This window comes from Diorhabda sublineata, chromosome 8 (assembly GCF_026230105.1).
Source record: "Diorhabda sublineata isolate icDioSubl1.1 chromosome 8, icDioSubl1.1, whole genome shotgun sequence".
Taxonomy (NCBI): domain Eukaryota; kingdom Metazoa; phylum Arthropoda; class Insecta; order Coleoptera; family Chrysomelidae; genus Diorhabda; species Diorhabda sublineata.
This window is the reverse complement of record NC_079481.1, coordinates 2,069,903-2,088,942: the sequence shown is the minus strand read 5'-3', so window position 1 is coordinate 2,088,942 and position 19,040 is coordinate 2,069,903. Positions and strand designations below refer to the sequence as shown.

General features: G+C 30.9%; 2 protein-coding genes across 3 annotated transcripts; both read left to right on the top strand.

Annotated features, from left to right (window-relative positions):
* Positions 1 to 621: 621 nt before the first annotated feature.
* LOC130447822 (zinc finger protein 62-like) lies at positions 622 to 10,719 on the top strand. Its single transcript, XM_056784854.1, has 4 exons — positions 622 to 1,515; positions 1,921 to 4,166; positions 5,952 to 6,351; positions 9,179 to 10,719. The coding sequence occupies exons 1-4, from the start codon at positions 1,086 to 1,088 to the stop codon at positions 10,717 to 10,719; spliced, it is 4,617 nt and encodes a 1,538-aa protein (XP_056640832.1). The 5' UTR covers positions 622 to 1,085.
* A 366-nt stretch (positions 10,720 to 11,085) lies between these two features.
* Positions 11,086 to 18,965, top strand: LOC130447541 (zinc finger protein 501-like). 2 transcript variants are annotated; one of them, XM_056784415.1, is made up of 3 exons: positions 13,195 to 13,268; positions 16,365 to 16,758; positions 17,023 to 18,965. In XM_056784415.1, exons 2-3 carry the CDS (start codon positions 16,404 to 16,406, stop codon positions 18,081 to 18,083), a joined length of 1,416 nt encoding a protein of 471 aa, XP_056640393.1. In that variant the 5' UTR covers positions 13,195 to 13,268; positions 16,365 to 16,403; the 3' UTR covers positions 18,084 to 18,965. The 2 variants fall into 2 exon arrangements, with proteins under 2 accessions (XP_056640394.1, XP_056640393.1); XM_056784416.1 differs by lacking the exons at positions 16,365 to 16,758; positions 17,023 to 18,965 and adding an exon at positions 13,762 to 15,333 and having other exon boundaries at positions 11,086 to 13,268.
* Positions 18,966 to 19,040: the final 75 nt, after the last annotated feature.

The following is a 19,040-nucleotide window of genomic DNA, read 5'->3' as shown; positions in this document are numbered from 1 at the left end:
CCTTGGCAGTCAACTTGTTAAATTAATTTTACTTACGGTTTTTTCCAAAAAAAAAAAGATGGAACCAACACAAATATTCCATACTATTTCAGAAACACTGTATAATTATAAATTTTGATATAAATTTATATATATTTAATCAAATTATTCACTTGATAGGTAATTTAATTGTGTGTTTGTTACTCTATTAATATTTTATGAAATGTTTTCTAGTTATTAAGTTTTAGTTCTTGTACTTCTTTATCCTGAGTAGAAATAAAATATTATTCACTACACGTTATTTTTAATTCTACCTCTATTACATCCATATATGATAACAATATCAATTTTATTCACTTAACGTCTAAATACTTAAAACTAACAAGTAATACTATCAAATTTGAACATCCCTTCCAATAGAAAATTTGACAAATGACAGTTGATTTGAACGTACATAAAGCTACGGATATCAAATGCCTTTAAATATCATAGAAAAATTAATATTTGAAATATTAAAACCATAGATATCAACATTATGTCGTTCAACCTATTGAATTATGCCTAAGAATCATAGAAATAGTAATATTAATATGTCTATAATTGGAACAAATCAATTTAATTGAAAAATATAATGTCATCAAACATCAAATAAACCTGGATTAATTCAAAACTATATAAATCATTCAAAATTTAGCATTTGCGAATACTATGTTTTTAAACTAGGACAATTTTAGGAAACTTGAATCACACTACTATAAATCATTAGAAAAGTTACTAAATCGGAAGCAATGACAAAATACTATTCAACTTACAAAGTTCTTGTTGGGATATATTCCCGATTCGACAGTTATATAGAACTATACGATAGGCGTATAAAGAAAATAATCTGTTAGATGTTCTTATGTTTGTGGTCTTTAGTGACAGGTTAACTTCATAATTAATTGTAGTTGTAAATTGTTTACGGGAAGAATGTTTGGTAACAACTGTAATGTTTATGCTGTATTAAGATTCACTTCATAAATTATTTCACATATAAAGAAAATTATTAAAAAATAGAAACTACAAATGTGTGTCAAGTGTTAAATAGTTGCTTTTGAATATATGAAATGGAAAATAATATGGAAGACAATGACCTAATAGTGAGTTCGACGGAAAATGAATTAGTTTGTGTAAAACAGGAGAATAGTGACGATCTTGAATTGGGAATAGAACAAACTAGCTTCAAAGAAGAAATCAATATTTTTAAAGAGAATGTGGAGAAAGATTTTGATGCAAAACCAATTCCACATACTTCAAGTGTTTTAATCGAAAATATTCAAAATATCAAGGAAGATTTGGATAAAAAAACAATTTTGCCTGTATCGGGTGCTTTAATAGAAAATACGCATAGTATTAAACAAGAGGAAAATGATGATTTAATTACCGATTTCGTGAATGAATATAATGTTCAATATAAATCAGATTGCAATTACTTTGATGAACAGTATCGAAGAAATGAAAACAAAAGGAAATATAGCAGGCCAATTAAATTTAGAGGTAAGCAACATACATGATTATATCCTCAATTAAAATGTGTTTGGAATCATTTGATTTGTTGAGAGCTTGTAGTTCCCAACTAGTACAGTCATGCTAGTTAATTCTGATGCCTTCCTACCTTCTCAGGTGTAAGGCTTGTGGGGGTTATTTATTTATTTATACTGTGTTTTTCTTATAAATCTCATTTCTGTTTCGATGTATTTAAAACTCTATTTTTGATTCTTTTAATTTTAACTTCTTTACATAAAGCTCCTATTCTGTTTATTAGTTTTTCTTCTATAACTCTATTCTAGGATTTTCTGTCATTTCAATTAACTTTTTAGATTGCCTTTTCATGTTAGGCTAAGATATGGACTAAGCATATGTAATTATTAGAAAAACTTCTTACATATTTCCAAATTTTAGGAAAATTATTCGATGGAAAATATTTGAGTAAACATGATAAGTTTAATGGGATTTTTGAGTGTCAAGAATGTGGAAATATGTATGTGAAAATGGACGAATATCATCTACATATTTCAACAAAACATTTTGTGAAAACTAAAAAGAAAGCTGTTGATAAAACGCAATTAATATCGACTGTTTCGATTAAAAAAGAAATCGATTTTGATAATACTCCATTCAAATGTAATATTTGCTCTAAAACTTTCGAGCAACCAAATAATTTGAGTATACACTTGCGTCAACACACTGAGAAAAATTCTTTCAAATGTGAAATTTGTTCTAAATATTTTCCAAGTAAATATAATTTGAAAAGGCATAAACGATGGCACACAATTGATAAACCGTATGAATGTGATGTCTGTTCAAAATTATTCATCTATAAATTTCTATTGACACATCATTTACGTCAGCACACGGGGGAAAAACCTTACAAATGTGATAAATGTACAAAATCCTATGCACACAAAGAATCGTTGGTATACCATTCACGTACACACACGGGCGAAAGACCTTATAAATGTGACATTTGTTCACAAACATTCAAAACAAAATTTTCTTTAAATACCCATTCACACATTCACACTGGTAAAAAACCGTTTAATTGTGAAATTTGTTCAAAATCCTTCGCATACAAGGAATCGTTGGTATATCATTTACGTACACACACAGGAGAGAAACCTTTCAAATGTGATATCTGTTCGAAAGCCTTTCCTGCTAAGAGCACTTTACAGAAACATAAGACGTGTCACACGGACGAAAGACCGTTCAAATGTGACGTTTGTTCGAAAACATTCAAATTAAAATCGTCCTTAAACGTTCATTTGCAGATTCACACCGGAGAAAAACCTTTCGATTGTAAAATTTGTTCGAAAGCTTTTGGCGACAAAAAAAATTTAAAGGCGCATATTGGTATCCACATAGGAGAAAAACCGTTTAAATGTGACAAATGTCCAAAATCGTTTTTATGTAAAAGCCATTTGAAATCGCATACGCGTTTCCATACAAGGGAAAATTTGTACGAATGTGATATTTGTTCAAAATCGTATGCATATAAGGAATCCTTAATATATCATTTACGTACACACAGAGGGGAAAAACCTTTCAAATGTGAAATTTGTTCGAAATCTTATACCCAAAAACAGTTGTACATTCGTCACTTGCGTGGGCACACTGGGGAAAAACCTTTCAAATGTGATAATTGTTTAAAATCTTATGCACATAAAGAATCATTAATATATCACTTACGTACACACAGAAAAGAAAAACCTTTCAAATGTGACATATGTTCAAAAACCTATGCACATAAAGAATCATTAAAGTATCATTTAAATACACACACGGGGGAAAGACCATATAAATGTGACATTTGTTCGAAATCCTATACACATAAAGAATCGTTAATATATCATTCACGTACACATACAGAAGAAACACCATTCAGATATGAAATTTTTTCAAAATCCCTCCCTGGTAAAAGCACTACACAGAAACATGAAAAATGTCACACAGATGAAAGTCCGTATAAATGTGATGTTTGTTTGGTAACCTTCAAAGCGAAATATTCCCTAAGCAAACATTCCCAGATTCACTCTAATCAGAAACTGTTTAATTGCGAAATTTGTTCAAAATCTTTCCCACATAAAAACAGTCTTACATCACATATGCTTATCCATGTAGGGGAAAAACCGTTTAAATGTGAAGTTTGTTCAAAATCTTTTACCCGAAAACGTTTATTCGTATTTCACTTACATAGGCACACGGGAGAAAAACCTTTCAAATGTGATATTTGTTCTAAATCGTACGCACATAAAAAATCGTTGATAAATCATTTACTCACACACAAGGAGGAAAATCCTTTCAAATGTGACATTTGTTCAAAAACCTATGCGTATAAAGAATCGTTGGTACACCATTTAAATACACACACGGAGGAAAGACAGTATCGATGTGAAATTTGTTCGAAATCGTTTCTGCTTAAAAATAGTTTAAAACAACATATGCAATGTCACGCACATAAATGTGAAATTTGTTCGGAATCTTTTAAAACTATGTCTAACCTAAACAGTCATTTGCTTTCGCATAATGAAAACAACCCCTTTAAATGCGACATTTGCTTGCAAGATTTTTCTCAGAAACGATCCCCGAGTAGCTATTTGCGCTTCCACATTTGTGAAAAACCTATTAAATGTGAAGATCAATCCGACTCTAAATAACTCGAACAAGTAATGAAATTTAGTATCGAAAACCAGAAGAGTGGTCTCACTAAGCCCTTTCCAGGGCAACTTGTTTACTAACCCTATCCATTCCCATAATTTCAAATTCCTCGCCCCTCCCTAGCTTCCCTTATCCTTTACCAACCCATCCAACTATGGGCGCTAGTGTTATGGTCGTGAATGGCCAAGAGGTAACACAATAAACAAACATATGTACACATATACCATCAAAACATATGCACAAAACGTAAAATTAAACTTTCGCGCGCGCTTAATCTCTAGGAGCAGCCAACTTCATTAAAAAGATTTTTGTTATAAATAAAATTGCCTTGGCAGTCAACGTGTTAAATAAATTGTACTTACGGTTTTTTCTAAAAAAACAAAAAAAAAAGATAGAACCAACACAAATATTTCATACTATTTTAGAAACACCGTATAATTATTAATTCTGATATAAATTTATATCCATTTAATCAAATTCTTCACTTTATAGGTAATTTAATTGTGTGTTATTCTATAAATATTTTATGGAATGTGTTCCATATTATAACTCTTTCTAGTTATTAAGTTTTAGTTCTTGTACTTCTTGATCCTGAGTAGAAATAAAATATTATTCACTACACGTTATTTTGAATCTTACCTCTATTACACCCATGATATGATATATGATAACAATATTAATTTTTTTCACTAAACATCTTAATACGCGTAACTCATAAGTTATACTGTTAGATTTAAACTTCCCTTCCACTAGTAAGTTTGACAAGTGACAGTTGTTTAGAACATACATAAAGCTATGTCTTCACAGATTCACATGCCTATAAATATTAATTAATCAATAAGTCTGAAACTAAAATTTTTGTGCTCGGCCGACATTATATATCACATAACCTACCTTAATATCGTGGATAGAACAATCATGAGTAAACAATATAGCCACCTAATAACTTTTTTTAGTGCAAAACAAGGACTATTAGAATCATAGATATAAGGTTGGTTCTTGGTAGCTACACTCGCAGAACTAAATCAAGAAGTGTACAGTAAAGCGTTCTTTGTAGCAGAACCAGTGCTAGTGTCTCTGTTCTTAATAGCAGTGCAAGAGAACTAGCTCACCCAGTCACTGTACTGTTTGCACTGGGTCTAGTCAGTTCAGCCAGTGCAGTGCAATAAGTGTAATCTGGAAACGGTGGCACTATACCTTCATCATCAGACGAATGTAAAATATCAAAAAGTAAAACTACAAGGTCTGAATCACATCAAATACAAAATCAACAAATGCCTCATTGCTCTCTGCACTATATCGTTCTTTGTATCCGATCGAACTAATTCTATACACTCATGAACTAGTCCGCACTGGTCCAGTTCAGTAGAGTTCCGGTGCAGCTACCAAGAGCAAACCTATAGTGATATTATTATGTTTATGATTATAACTAGAAAGGTTCGTTACAACAAATAAACCTGGATTAATCAAAGACTGTATAAACTATTCAAAATGAGCATTTGCGAACATTATACTCTGTTTTTATATATTTATATATATAATAACTAGAAAAGTTACTAAATTTGAAGCGATGACAAAATACTATTTACCAATCTAACCAGATTTTTAATCGTAATTCGTATAATTTCAAAGAACTATACAAAAAACTAGAAAATAATAATCAGTGATATATGCTCTTATGTTTTTGTGGTCTTTAGTGACAAGTTAAGTTCATAATTAATTATAATTGTCTAGTTTACGGAAAGAATGTTTGGTAACTGAATAGTTACTTTTGAATATATGAAATGGATAATAATATGGAAGACAATGACCAAATCGTGAATTCGACGGAAAATGAATTATGTATAAAACAGGAGAACAGCTTCAAGGAAGAAATCGATATTTTCAACGAGAAGGTGGAGAAAGATTCTGATGAAAAACCAATTCCACATACATCATGTGTTTTAATCGAAAATAAACAAAATATCAAAGAAGATTTGGATAAAAAAACAATCTTACCTGTATTGGGTGTTTTAATAGAAAATACGCATAGTTTTAAACAAGAGGAAAATGATGATTTAATTACCGATTTCATGGATGAATATAATGTTCAATATAAAACAGATTGCAATTACTTTGATCAACAGTATGGGAGAAATGAAAACAAATGGAAATATAGGAGGCCTATTAAATTTAGAGGTGAGCAACATTTATAATATACGATTATGTATTTAACTGAAATTTATTTGGAATCATTTGATTTGTTAAGAGCTTGTAACATAGTTCCCAACTAGAACAATTGTTTTGCTATTTAATTATGATGCCTTCCTACCTTTTCAGGTGTAAGGCTTGTGGGGGTGGTTTATTTATTATTCTCTGTTTTTCTTTTGAATCTCACTTCTGTTTTTTGTATTTGCTTTTTTTATGTGTGAGTTTTTATATCTTTGATCCAATTGTCAATATGGGTGTCTACTTTGTTTTATTTTTGGTTAGAAACTAATTTTGTCTTTCATTTCTATTGATTTTATTTTTTTCTAGAGCATAATTATTAGTAAATAGTTTATTCATTTCTGATAATGCTGAATTTTAGGTACTATCTATTCTGTAGGAATATGACCTACAATTAGTTCCTTTTGAATTTGGAACTAGCGATATTATAAATTCATTCCTTCTCATGCCTCCGTACATGTTGAGAACAAAAAATGTACTATTAAATTAAAAAAAATCATATCGCAAATTAGATTTTAATCAAAGCCACAGAAGTCTATTCTTCAGCAATATTTTGTTATAAGACAAAGTAAATCAAAACCTCCTAAGTCGTTTTCCAACAAATGAGTCAAATCAGGCAAAAAAGCTAATAGTTTACATCAGTGGTTCCCAAACTATGGGTTGCAGGAGAAATTTGGGTGGGTCACGGAAACAAATGATTAAAAACACTTATTTTTAACTTCTAACTACGAAATCAAAAATACTTCTTTGAAAAAATTAATATCTGAAGATTTATTTACTGAAAAGGTAACAAAAAAATCAGCCGAATTCTTCTTTCTAATAAAACTGTAAAAACAAAAATAGATCAAAAGTCAGATGCAGTAAAACAGTCAGTGGTCACAGTTTTGAAACAAAATGAGTCAAAAATAACAGGGGAAGAGATTTTTGAATGTTTCGATGAGTTTATTACAGATAATGAAAGAAAATAGACAAAATGTGTTGGACTGATGTTGCTCGTGTTAAGTGTGGGGTCTACTTAGGTTTGATTGCCAGAGTGAGGGCGGTCACTCCTTCTGTTAACTAGCCTGCATCGAGACGCTCTTGCTGTCAAAGGTTTGAATGGAAGCCTGAAAGAAAGACTTGCTTCGTAGTGAAGTACGGGGGCTCTCAAGAGCTTCGTGATGGATTAAGATTATTTTTGATGGAAAATGACGATGGGGAAAAATTTTTGGAAATGCTACATGATGAAAACTGGCTAATACAGCTTGCATATTAAAGTGACGTTTCCAGTACCTTCAACATTTTCAATTTCACACTTCAAGGAAAGGACGTCCACACGTTCTATGTGTAAGATAAGATCGAAGCATTAAAAAACTTGAAAGATGGGTCGACAAAATGGAAAAAAATGCTTTTGATGTCTCAAACTTGTTCTATTTTGGATAAAGGCCAGGGGGGAGTATATAGTTCCTTCAAACATAGCTTTGAAAGATCTGATGGGGTTTTCAACCACTATTTGTGTGAGAGAGCATCGTCTACTTTGGTATATTTAAAAAATATTTATAGAAAAAGCTTTAAACTTTCATAGAGTTTATTGTAAATCGTAAACACCAGCTCCATAAGTCTTTTTTAATTTTTTTTTATTATTTATTAGTTTAATTTCAAGATTTTGAATTAAAAGTGTTTTTTCGTACTCTGTTTTGTCTTCAGAAGAGAAATTTCGCGGTAATAATTAGAAATATTAGTTATTGTAGTGATATGTGGGTCAAATTTTCAAAATTAATGTGGGTCCCCGGACAAAACAGTTTGGGTACCACTGGTGTACATTTGCAATTAATTATGGCTTCGTCACCTTATGTTTTAATAGAACAGTTACACAGTCACTTTTTTAAATATTTCTCGTATTCCACGCAGTATTTAGTTAAAAATCATCATCATATAGTCCAAGGGCTGCAACCAAAAAAGTACGTTTTGAAAAAAAAAACGTACGGGAACAAATTTTTTTTTAATATGTTCAGGGGTGATCCTTAAATGTAAATCCAAGTGTGCGTCATGAGGGGGGGGGGGCTTCACTTCAGCCGCCATCTTGAAAAACACGTTTTATTAAATATCTCGCGAACCGCGCATCGTACGACAAAAATTGTAAAGATCATTATTGTAGATAATAACATTTCCCATCTTTTTTATTTGAAACTTTTTTTTATATAACGCATAGGTTTATAATTATAGCGCTCCAAACTTATTTCAATAATGTTTTTGTTAAATATGTTGAATATTTAGTATCTAATGGTCAATGATAATTTAAAAATGGTGGTAACTGAATTGTAGAGCATAAAATTTTCTATAAATTTCATTGGAAACTTGTACCCGTAGCATTTATAGCAAAAACCATATTGGAAAAAGTTTGGAGCGCTATAATTAAAAACCTATGCGTTATATAAAAAAAAGTTTCAAATAAAAAAGATGGGAAATATTATTATCTACAATAATGATCAGAACAATTTTTGTCGTACGATGCGGGGTTCGCGAGATATTCAATAAAACGTGTTTTTCAAGATGGCGGCTGAAATGACGTACACTTGGATTTACATTTAAGGGACACTTCTGAACGTTTTTTATTAAAAAAAAAACCCGGCTCTTGGACTATTGAGCATATTTTGAAGAATGACGACCGAATGCAAAATGCAGCTTTTGATTCAAGAGGTTTAAAGATTATCCGATAGATGTCGTTATAACAAATTTAAGAGTTAGGAGCTTTGAAGGGTGTTAACTTTGGATTTGTGAATGTTCATATCCAAATTTGAGTATTTTCGAATTTCAGGGAAATTATTCGATGGTAAATATTCGGGCGAACATGGGATTTTCGTGTGTCAATTATGTGGAAAAATGTGCGTGAAAAAAGAAGAATATCTTCTACATACTTCAACGGAACATTTTTTGAAAAATAAAAATAGAAACGTCGATAAAACGCAATTAAAATCGATTAAAAAAGAAATCGATTTTGATAATGACCCAATCGAATCGAATATTTCCTCGAAACCTTCCACACAAAAACAGAGTTTCATCCGTAACTTGAGTACACACATGATCGAAACACCTTTCGAATGTGACATTTGTTCAAAATCTTATCCATACAGAGGATCGTTGATCTATCATTTACGTACACACACGGGGGAGAGACCGTTTAAATGCGACATCTGTTCGAAATCGTTTCCCGCCAACAGCACTTTACGAAAACACCAAAAATGTCACACGGACGAAAGACCGTTCAAATGTGACGTTTGTTCGGTAACCTTCAAAGCGAAATATTCCCTAAACAAACATTCGCAGATCCACACCGGATTAAAACCGTTTAAATGCGACATTTGTTCGAAATCATTCGCCCACAAGCAATTATTCAATGGCCACTTGCGCAGGCATACAAGGATAAAATCTTTCAAATGTGATTACTGTTCAAAATCCTTTGCGCAAAAAGTGTCCTTGGTAAATCATTTACTTTCCCACACGGGGGAAAAACCGTTTAAATGCGACATCTGTTCGAAATCCTTCCCTTCTAATAACACTTTACAAAAACATAAGAAATGTCACACGGACGAAAGACCGTTCGAATGTGACGTTTGTTCGACAACATTCAAATTTAAATCGTCCCTGAATAAGCATTCGCACATTCACACTGGTAAAAAACCGTTTAATTGCGAAATTTGTTCGAAATCCTTCGCATACAAGGAATCGTTGGTATACCATTTACGTACACACACGGGAGAGAGACCTTTCAAATGTGACATCTGTTCGAAAGCCTTTCCTTCCAACAAAACTTTACAGAAACACAAGACTTGTCACACGGACGAAAAATCGTTCAAATGTGACGTTTGTTCGAAAACGTTCAAGTTAAAATCGTCCCTCAACTCCCATTCGCAGCTCCACACCGGCGAACAAACTTTCGATTGTAAAATTTGTTCCGAATCATTTAACGACAAAAAAAATTTGAAAGCGCACGTCGGTGTCCATGCGGCAGAAAAACCGTTCAAATGTGACGAATGTCCAAAGTCGTTTTTATGCAAAAGCCATTTGAAATCGCATACGCGTCTCCATACACGGGAAAATTTGTACGAATGCGATATTTGTTCAAAATCGTATGCGTACAAGGAATCCTTGATATATCATTTACGCACACACGAGAACAGACCTTTCAAATGTCAAATTTGCCCGGAATCTTTTAGAACGATGTCTAACCTAAACAGTCATTTGGTTTCGCATAGCGAAAACAAAACATTTAAATGCGACGTTTGCCTGCAAGATTTTTCAAAGAAACGCTCCCCGAGTAGCTATTTGCGCTTCCACATCTGTGGAAAAACTTATTAAACGTGTCACCAGGTATATTAAGTTCCGGGAAACAGTCGAAGGACTCAAATCCGAACGAGGGTTGTTAAACCGCTCGATGAGACGTAATAACGTCGAAACTAGTCAGTTGTTACACCCTCTCCTTGCATTGGCGTGTTTATATCGAGCTTAACTAGGCTTTTTACACCTACAACTTGTATTACCTTATTCCATTATACTTTTCCAACCCATTCAAATATGGGCGCTGGTGTTAAGATCGAGAATGGCGAAGAGGTAACCCAATAAAAACTTTTCGATAACTGCTTACACATATACACACATACCATCAAAGCATATGCACAAAACTAAACATTAGTCGCGCGCGCCTAATCTCTAGGAGCAGCGTAGCTCCGTTAGAAGAGGCGTTCGAGATCTGCTCGTTCCGAATGACCTTGACATTTCGTTGCAAAACGTCTGGCTAGGGTTCGTGTACATAGAAAAAGGAGGAGGTGTCATAAAAAAAGTAGAAGAACGTAGTTAGGTTATTGTTCTTTCTTAAATGTAAACAAAATGCTTGTTTTTCCTCGTATCCTCTGCCGTTTAATTATTAGACAGGTTAGGTTTTGACAAATCTGATTCCGTAGTCTTAATCTGCCTACTCCACAAAACGAATCACCCCTTTCATCACCTCATTCGAAACAAAAATAATATGCTTACCATCAAGAACACTTTTGACACTAACACACTCACTGCTGGTATTGAGCTTACTGGGGAGCTAGTCGCCTGTACCTTGTTATTTTAGGAGACCTGTTGGAGTTGATGGAGGACCTCCTAGATTCGGCATAAGTCGATGTAGAGCCGTAATTGCTGTTCTCTTGCTTGTTTCTACTAAGTGTTCCCTCTTTTTTCACTCTTCTCACAAAAGTTACACCCGGGTATTTTAGTCTTTATCAAAATAATAAAAGTCTAAGAGTAGTTTGTATTAAAATATAATAATTATTTTATTCTTTTTAATCCAATGTAGACTATTAAAATGTAAATCACTACATCCTTTGATTTTTTTTCCTAACAATCCTTCAATAAAAAATGAAATGGCATTTTTACTTACCACAAACATTTTATAGAAAATTTAGTCATCAATGGTAGTAAACTAGAGTTGATATGAATACAATTGAACTTGATAGTACTTTTCAACGAGTAAAAATTATTCCCGAGTAAAAATTATTCCGTATATATTGGAAAAGTAATTAAACCCATTAGTCACTCTAGTATAAATATTTTATAATGAAATGTAGTTTACTGTTTCTATTCATCACAAATAGCTCTTGGACTCTTTTTTTATAGCTATATATTATTAAACTGATGTGTTATCACTTCCTCGCGAAACATTCTTTAAGTTGGATATATTAATTTGTGAACTTGTCTCACTGGTTGAAAATACTCAATTTCTACACCATTGCACGATTAACTATCCGAATATTTCCAATTTGTAGAAAATAAAATCTTTGTTCGTATTAAATGGACCCAATTTTATGCCTGAATAACCTTATAAATTGCAATCAACAATTCGTTATAATATTTAATAAAAGGTAGTCTTGACAATTTATATTCCCTCATTCCCATTACTAAGAGATGAAATATTAACCGTATTAAAATTATATTTCTAATAATAATAATGGGAAAACAATAAAATTCACATACATTTAAATTGAATTTTTAATCAAATGTCATAAGGAAAACTGTGACAAATGAAAGTTTTGATAGAACAACAGTATTGCCAACTTTCATTTGAAAACAAGCCTTTAGAACCATAGATATAAAAATATTAGTGAATTTATTAAAAAATTGAAGATTCGTACACAAAAAGTTCTGAACCAATTCGAGACTGGAGAAAGATTTTTACATGAGTATTTGCAAGTACTAAAAATTCATAAAACAATTCAGCTTTTGTCACAATACCGACAAAATCATTGAAATAAACGGGTAAAAAATTAAATAATGCCATAGTCTTGTACACAGAACATGGTCAATCATAAGAGTATGCCCGGTGGTCTTGTATTAATGTTCTTTGGTGACATAACTTGAATCACAGAACATACTGTGACTTGAATGGTTAACTTCATGATTAGTTGTCCTGTGTTCTTGTTTATTAAGGAATGTAATGTATTGTTATATATTATGATTGACCTCAAAAATTACTTCACATTTGATCAAAATTGAATGGGTGTTAATTATTTGAATATAAGAAATAAAAAATATTATGGATATCAATGAGGAAATATTGAGTTCGACAGAGAATGAATTAGTTTGTATAAAACAAGAAAAAAGGGATTATCTTGAATCGGAAATAAATCATACCAGTTTTAAAGAAGATATTAATATTTTCAATGAGAATGTGGAAGACTTTGATGAAAAACCAGTTCCACGTATATCAAGTGCTTTGATCGAAAATATACATAATTTAAAACAAGAAAAAAACGATGATTTAAATAGTGATTGTATGTATGAATATAATGCCCAGGTTAAAGCAGAGTGTAATTACTTAGATGAAAAATACCAAAGGAATAAAAACAAATGGATTAAAGTGAGAGGTGAGTAGCATTTATAAGCTGAATTATTATAAAGTTGAAAAAATTCAAAAACATTTTAAATATTTTATATTGGGAGTGTTTCATGAAAACTATAAACCTTTTAAGGAAATTAAACATAATTTCACTAAATATGATTGCTTATTACATAGAAAAAATTAAATTTCTAAAACTTTTTTATTATTTACACTTTATTTTTGTCTCAGTTGTCAAGTTCCTTATGTTTGAAATTAGGCTCTGTAGAAACACACTGAAGTTTCTCTGAACTTTGATAGTCGTGTATAGAGTTGGTTCAGAATGGCATTAAATTGTCTCTATGAAAGTTATAATTTATTTGGTTACATGGTCAGTTTGATGTATTTGGTTTTGATTTTAGTAAAAGTGTTTTCTCACTGATTTTTATTATGTCATTAGGCAATGGAACATATTAAAAATAATTTTTTGACTTTAAATTTGAGAATCTTTATAACCAAACTTGAGTATTTTCAAATTTCAGGAAAATTTTTCCATAGAAAATATTGGAGAAACAATGATCAATCTAGTGGGATTATTATCTGTCAATTATGTGGAAATATGTATGTGAAAATGAAAGAATATCGTTTACATATTTCAACAAAACATTTTTTGAAAATGAAAAACGTTGATAAAACACAATTAATATCGACTGTTTTGATTAAAAATGAAATCAAAACGGTCTCAGATTTTGATAATGACCCAATTAAATGTAATATTTGTTCTAAATCTTCATCATTATCAAATAATTTGTGTCAACACACTGAGAAAAATTCTTTCAAACCAGACATTTGTTCTAAATATTTTCCGATTAAAAATAATTTAAAAAAGCATAAACGAAGTAACATTAGTGATAAACCGTATAAATGTGATATTTGTTTGAAAGCCTTCAAATTAAAATATTCCCTAAACGCACATTCGCTGCGTCACACTGGCGAGAAACCGTTTAAATGCGATATCTGTTCAAAATCCTATGTACATAAAGTATCATTAATATATCATGTAGGTACACACAGAAGCGAAAGACCTTTCAAATGTGAAATTTGTTCAAAATCTTTTACTCAAAAACAGTGTTTCATTCATCACTTAAGAACACACACAGGGGAGAGACCTTTCAAATGTGAAATTTGTTCAAAATCTTATACCCAAAGACAGTGTTTCATTCATCACTTACGTACACACACAGGGGAAAGACCTTTCAAATGTGAAATTTGTTCAAAATCGTATCCATACAGAGGATCATTATTATATCATTTACGTACACATGAGAAGAGACCCTTCAAATGTGAAATTTGTCCGGAATCTTTTAGAACGATGTCTAACCTAAACAGTCATTTGGTTTCGCATAGCGAAAACAAGAACTTTAAATGCGACATTTGCTTGCAAGATTTTTCAAAGAAACGTTCCCCGAGTAGCTATTTGCGCTTTCACATCTGTGGAAAAACTTATTAAATGTGGACGTGTCACCAGGTATATCGAGGAGGAGTTAATTGTATACTGTTAGGGCATTAAGAATTGGGTCAAGCATAGGACAGTCAGGGGTCGAAGGATTATTGTTTTACAGAGGAAAATGTTCTGAGAAACAGTTGAAGGACTCAAATCCGAACGATGAGATGTAATAACGTCGAAACATTCAGTAGTTATAACCTCTCCTTTCAATTGCGAACCATTGGGATGTTTATATCGACAAAAAGATCGATTGACATCACGCTCTTCAGAGGAGTTGTAATTCAAAATTAGTCAAGGCATTAGCCAGGGAAGTAATTGTTTTCTCCTTCGAGGAACGGCAGAATATATTTTTGAAATATTGAATTTCGAAACTATTTCATACGTGAATAGGAGAAATCTTTTTACGTTAACACAATATGTTCAAATTATTATTCAAGTTTCTTTATCTGTTAAAAAATTAATAGTTTCACTAAATTTGTGCCGTTTATTCTTTTTATGATTATTAAAAAGACTTCACTTTATAGTATTTTTATCAATTTATACTAAAATATAATTATTATTTTATTCTTTTTAATCCAATGTTGAAAAATAAAATGTTAATTACAACATCCTTTAATTCTTTTCCTAACAATCCTTCACTAGAAAATGAAATATTCACTTGAATGGCATTTTTATTTACCATATAGTCCTTACAAAGATTTTATAGAAACTTTAGTCATCAATGATAGTAAACAAGAGTGGATATGAATACAATTGAACTCGATAATAATTTTCAATAAGTAAAAATTATTCTGCATATATTGGAAAACTAATTAAATCCATTAGTCACTCGAGTAAATGTATTAGGAATAATGTACAAAATTTAAATCAGTTTATAACTATATTTTATAATGAAACGCAGTTTACTGTTTCTATTTTCCACAAAAAGCTTTTGGACTTGTTTTTATTGCTATATATTATTAAATTGATGTGTTATCACTTCCTCGCGAAACACTCGAAATTGGCATTACGAACTATGATAGAAAGTTGAAATTTTAATACTGGTTGAAAATTTCTCAATTTCCACTCTAGTTGCACGATTAACTATCCGAATATTTCCAATTTGTAGGAAATAAAATCTTTGTTCGTATTAAATGGATCCAATTTTATACCTGAATAACTTATAAATTGTAATCAACAATTCGTTATAATATTTCATAAAAGGTAGTCTTGACAATTTATATTCCCTCATACTCCCATTACTAAGAGATGAAATATTAGCCGTATTAAAATTATATTTCTAATAATAATTGGAATACAATAAAATTCACATATAATTAAATAAGAATTTTCAATCAAATGTCAAAAGGAAAATGTGACAAATGAAAGTTTTGATAGAACAACAGTATGGCCAACTTTCATTTGAAAACAAGCCTTAGAACCATAGATATAAAAATATTGAATTTACTACGTCTATAATAATTAGAAGTAACGAATTCAGATTTATTAAAAAATTGAAGATTCATACAACAAAAAGTTCTGAACCAATTCAGCTTTTGTCACAATCCCGACAAAGTCAATGAACTAAACGCATAGATAAAACTAAATACGTAGTGGTATCGTCTCGTACCACAGAAATCCATACAACAAATTTTGTAGTGCTAAGTGCTAAATAGTTACCTTTGAATAAATAATAATATGGAAGTCAATGAGGAAATATTGAGTTCGACGAAAAATGAATTAGTTTGTATAGAACAGGAGAAAAGTAATTATCTTGAATTGGAGATAGATCATACCAGTTTTAAAGAAAATATCAATATTTTCAATGAGAATGTGGAAGATTTTGATGAAAAACCAGTTCCACATATATCAAGTGCGTTGATCGAAAATATACATACTATAAAACAAGAAAATGATTTAAATAGTGATTTTATGTATGAATATAATGTCCAGGACAAAGGAGAGTGTAATTATTTAGATGAAAAATACCAAAGGGATGAAAACAAATGGAAATATTTATCTAGTAAATACAGGAGGCCGATTAAAGTGAGAGGTGAGTATCATTTATAATATATTGAATTTATACGCTCTGTAGAAACACGCTGAAGTTTCTCTGAACATTGATAGTCGTGTGTAGAGTTGGTTTAGAATGGCATTAGATTGAAAATTATAAACTATTTGTTGAATAATGTATTTAGTTACATAGTCAGTTTTCATCAGTTTTGGCTTTATTTTATTTTGTTTTTGTCATTATACAATCTTTTGACTTTGGATTTGAGAATCTTTATAACCAAATTTGAGTATTTTCAAATTTCAGGAAAATTTTTCCAAAGAAAATATTGGAGAAACCATGATCAGTTTAGTGGAATTATTATCTGTCAATTATGTGGAAATATGTATGTGAAAATGGAGGAATATCATCTACATATTTCAACAAAACATTTTCTTAAACAGAAAAAGAAAGACGTTGTTAAAACGCAATTAATATCGACTGTTTTGATGAAAAAAGAAATCAAAACGGTCTCCGATTTTGATAATACTCCAATTAAATGTAATTTTTGTTATAATTCTTCATCATTACCAAATAATTTGTGTCAACACACTCGAGAAAAATCTTCCAAACCAGACATTTGTTCTAAATATTTTCCAAGTAAATATAATTTAAAAAATCAAAAACGTAGTAACACAAGTGATAAACCGTATAAATGTGAAATTTGTTTGAAAGCCTTCAAATTAAAATATTCCCTAAATGCACATTCACTGCGTCACACTGGCGAGAAACCGTTTAAATGCGATATTTGTTCAAAATCCTATGTACATAAAGTATCATTAATATATCATGTAGGTACACACAGAAGTGAAAGACCTTTCAAATGTGAAATTTGTTCAAAATTTTTTAATCAAAAACAGTGTTACATTTGTCACTTACGAACACACTCTGTGGAAAGACCTTTTGAATGTGAGATTTGTTTAAAATCATATGCATATAAAGAACCGTTCATAAATCACTTACGTACACACTCGGGGGAAAGACCTTTCAAATGTGAAATTTGTTCAAAATCCTACACACATAAAGATTCGTTCATGTATCATTTACGTACACATGGGGACAGACCTTTCAAATGCGACATTTGTGCCAAATCGTTTCTAATTAAACATAGTTTAAAACAACATATGCAATGTCACGCATATAAATGTGAAATTTGTCCGGAATCTTTCAAAACAATGTCTAAGCTAAACAGTCATTTGTTTTCGCATAATGAAAACAACCCCTTTAAATGTAAAATTTGCTTGCAAGATTTTTCTCAGAAACGATCCCCGAGTAGCTATTTGCGCTTTCATATCTGTCAAAAACCCATTAAATGTGACTCGAAATAATTCGTGCAAGTGATATTTTTAGTGAAAAAGTTGTCAAATACTAATTTCACGAAATTATGTGATGGTTTTATTATTGTATATATAAGTATAAAGTTATTAATTATTATTATTAAATAGTAAGCATTATGTTAATTGACAATTTTTTGTCATGTAAATGAGACCCCTTCGATAAAAAACATACATTTAAAAAAATTGGGACTGAGGGCTTCCATTTCACAAGAATCCAGTCTAATCAGTATTAGATCTTGTTTTTCAAAGTTAAATAAGTATGGGCATTGAGCTATTCAAAGCCTTAATATGAAACAAACAATTTGATGATCATGGGACTTAAACTGTTGTTTGTTTCATACTAAGGCCCCGAATTGTATTTTGATGAACTTGATACTTTCTCATTTCCCTAGGTGTTAAAATTGTTCTTACTAGTTCAAGCTACAGTTAAAAACCCTGATTTTTCTTTGCCAAAAGTAACATAACTTTCCAGATAATGTGATAACTTGTTGAGCATTGAATTTTACAAAATTTTTCCCATTTAGAACACACATTAAGAAAGAATCTCTTTTGAATTAAGATTAGTTTCTTTTATAATTTTTTGAAGTCGGATGAAAATTTGATAGACTAAAAGTTGTCGAAACGTCAATTTTTATCTGTTTTTCAAAAATTAATAAAATGTTTCCAACTAACCAAATGTAATTTTTCTCCTTTTTTTCAAAGTGGTGATGTGAAAGCAAATTTTATTGCTTAAGTTTCAGATCCTTGTGAACTAGTTGCATGATATAGTATTTCAATCAAATCTTTGGTCACATTTAAGGGACCCAATATTTGTTAATAGCATTTCAGTTTAATAATGTTCGACAATCCATATTCTTCTTTTTTCTGGAACTCTTAATGCTTTGAACGATTTCGTTCTATTATTGATAAAACAAATTTAGAGGTTATGTCGGCTTTTTTACTTTCGTG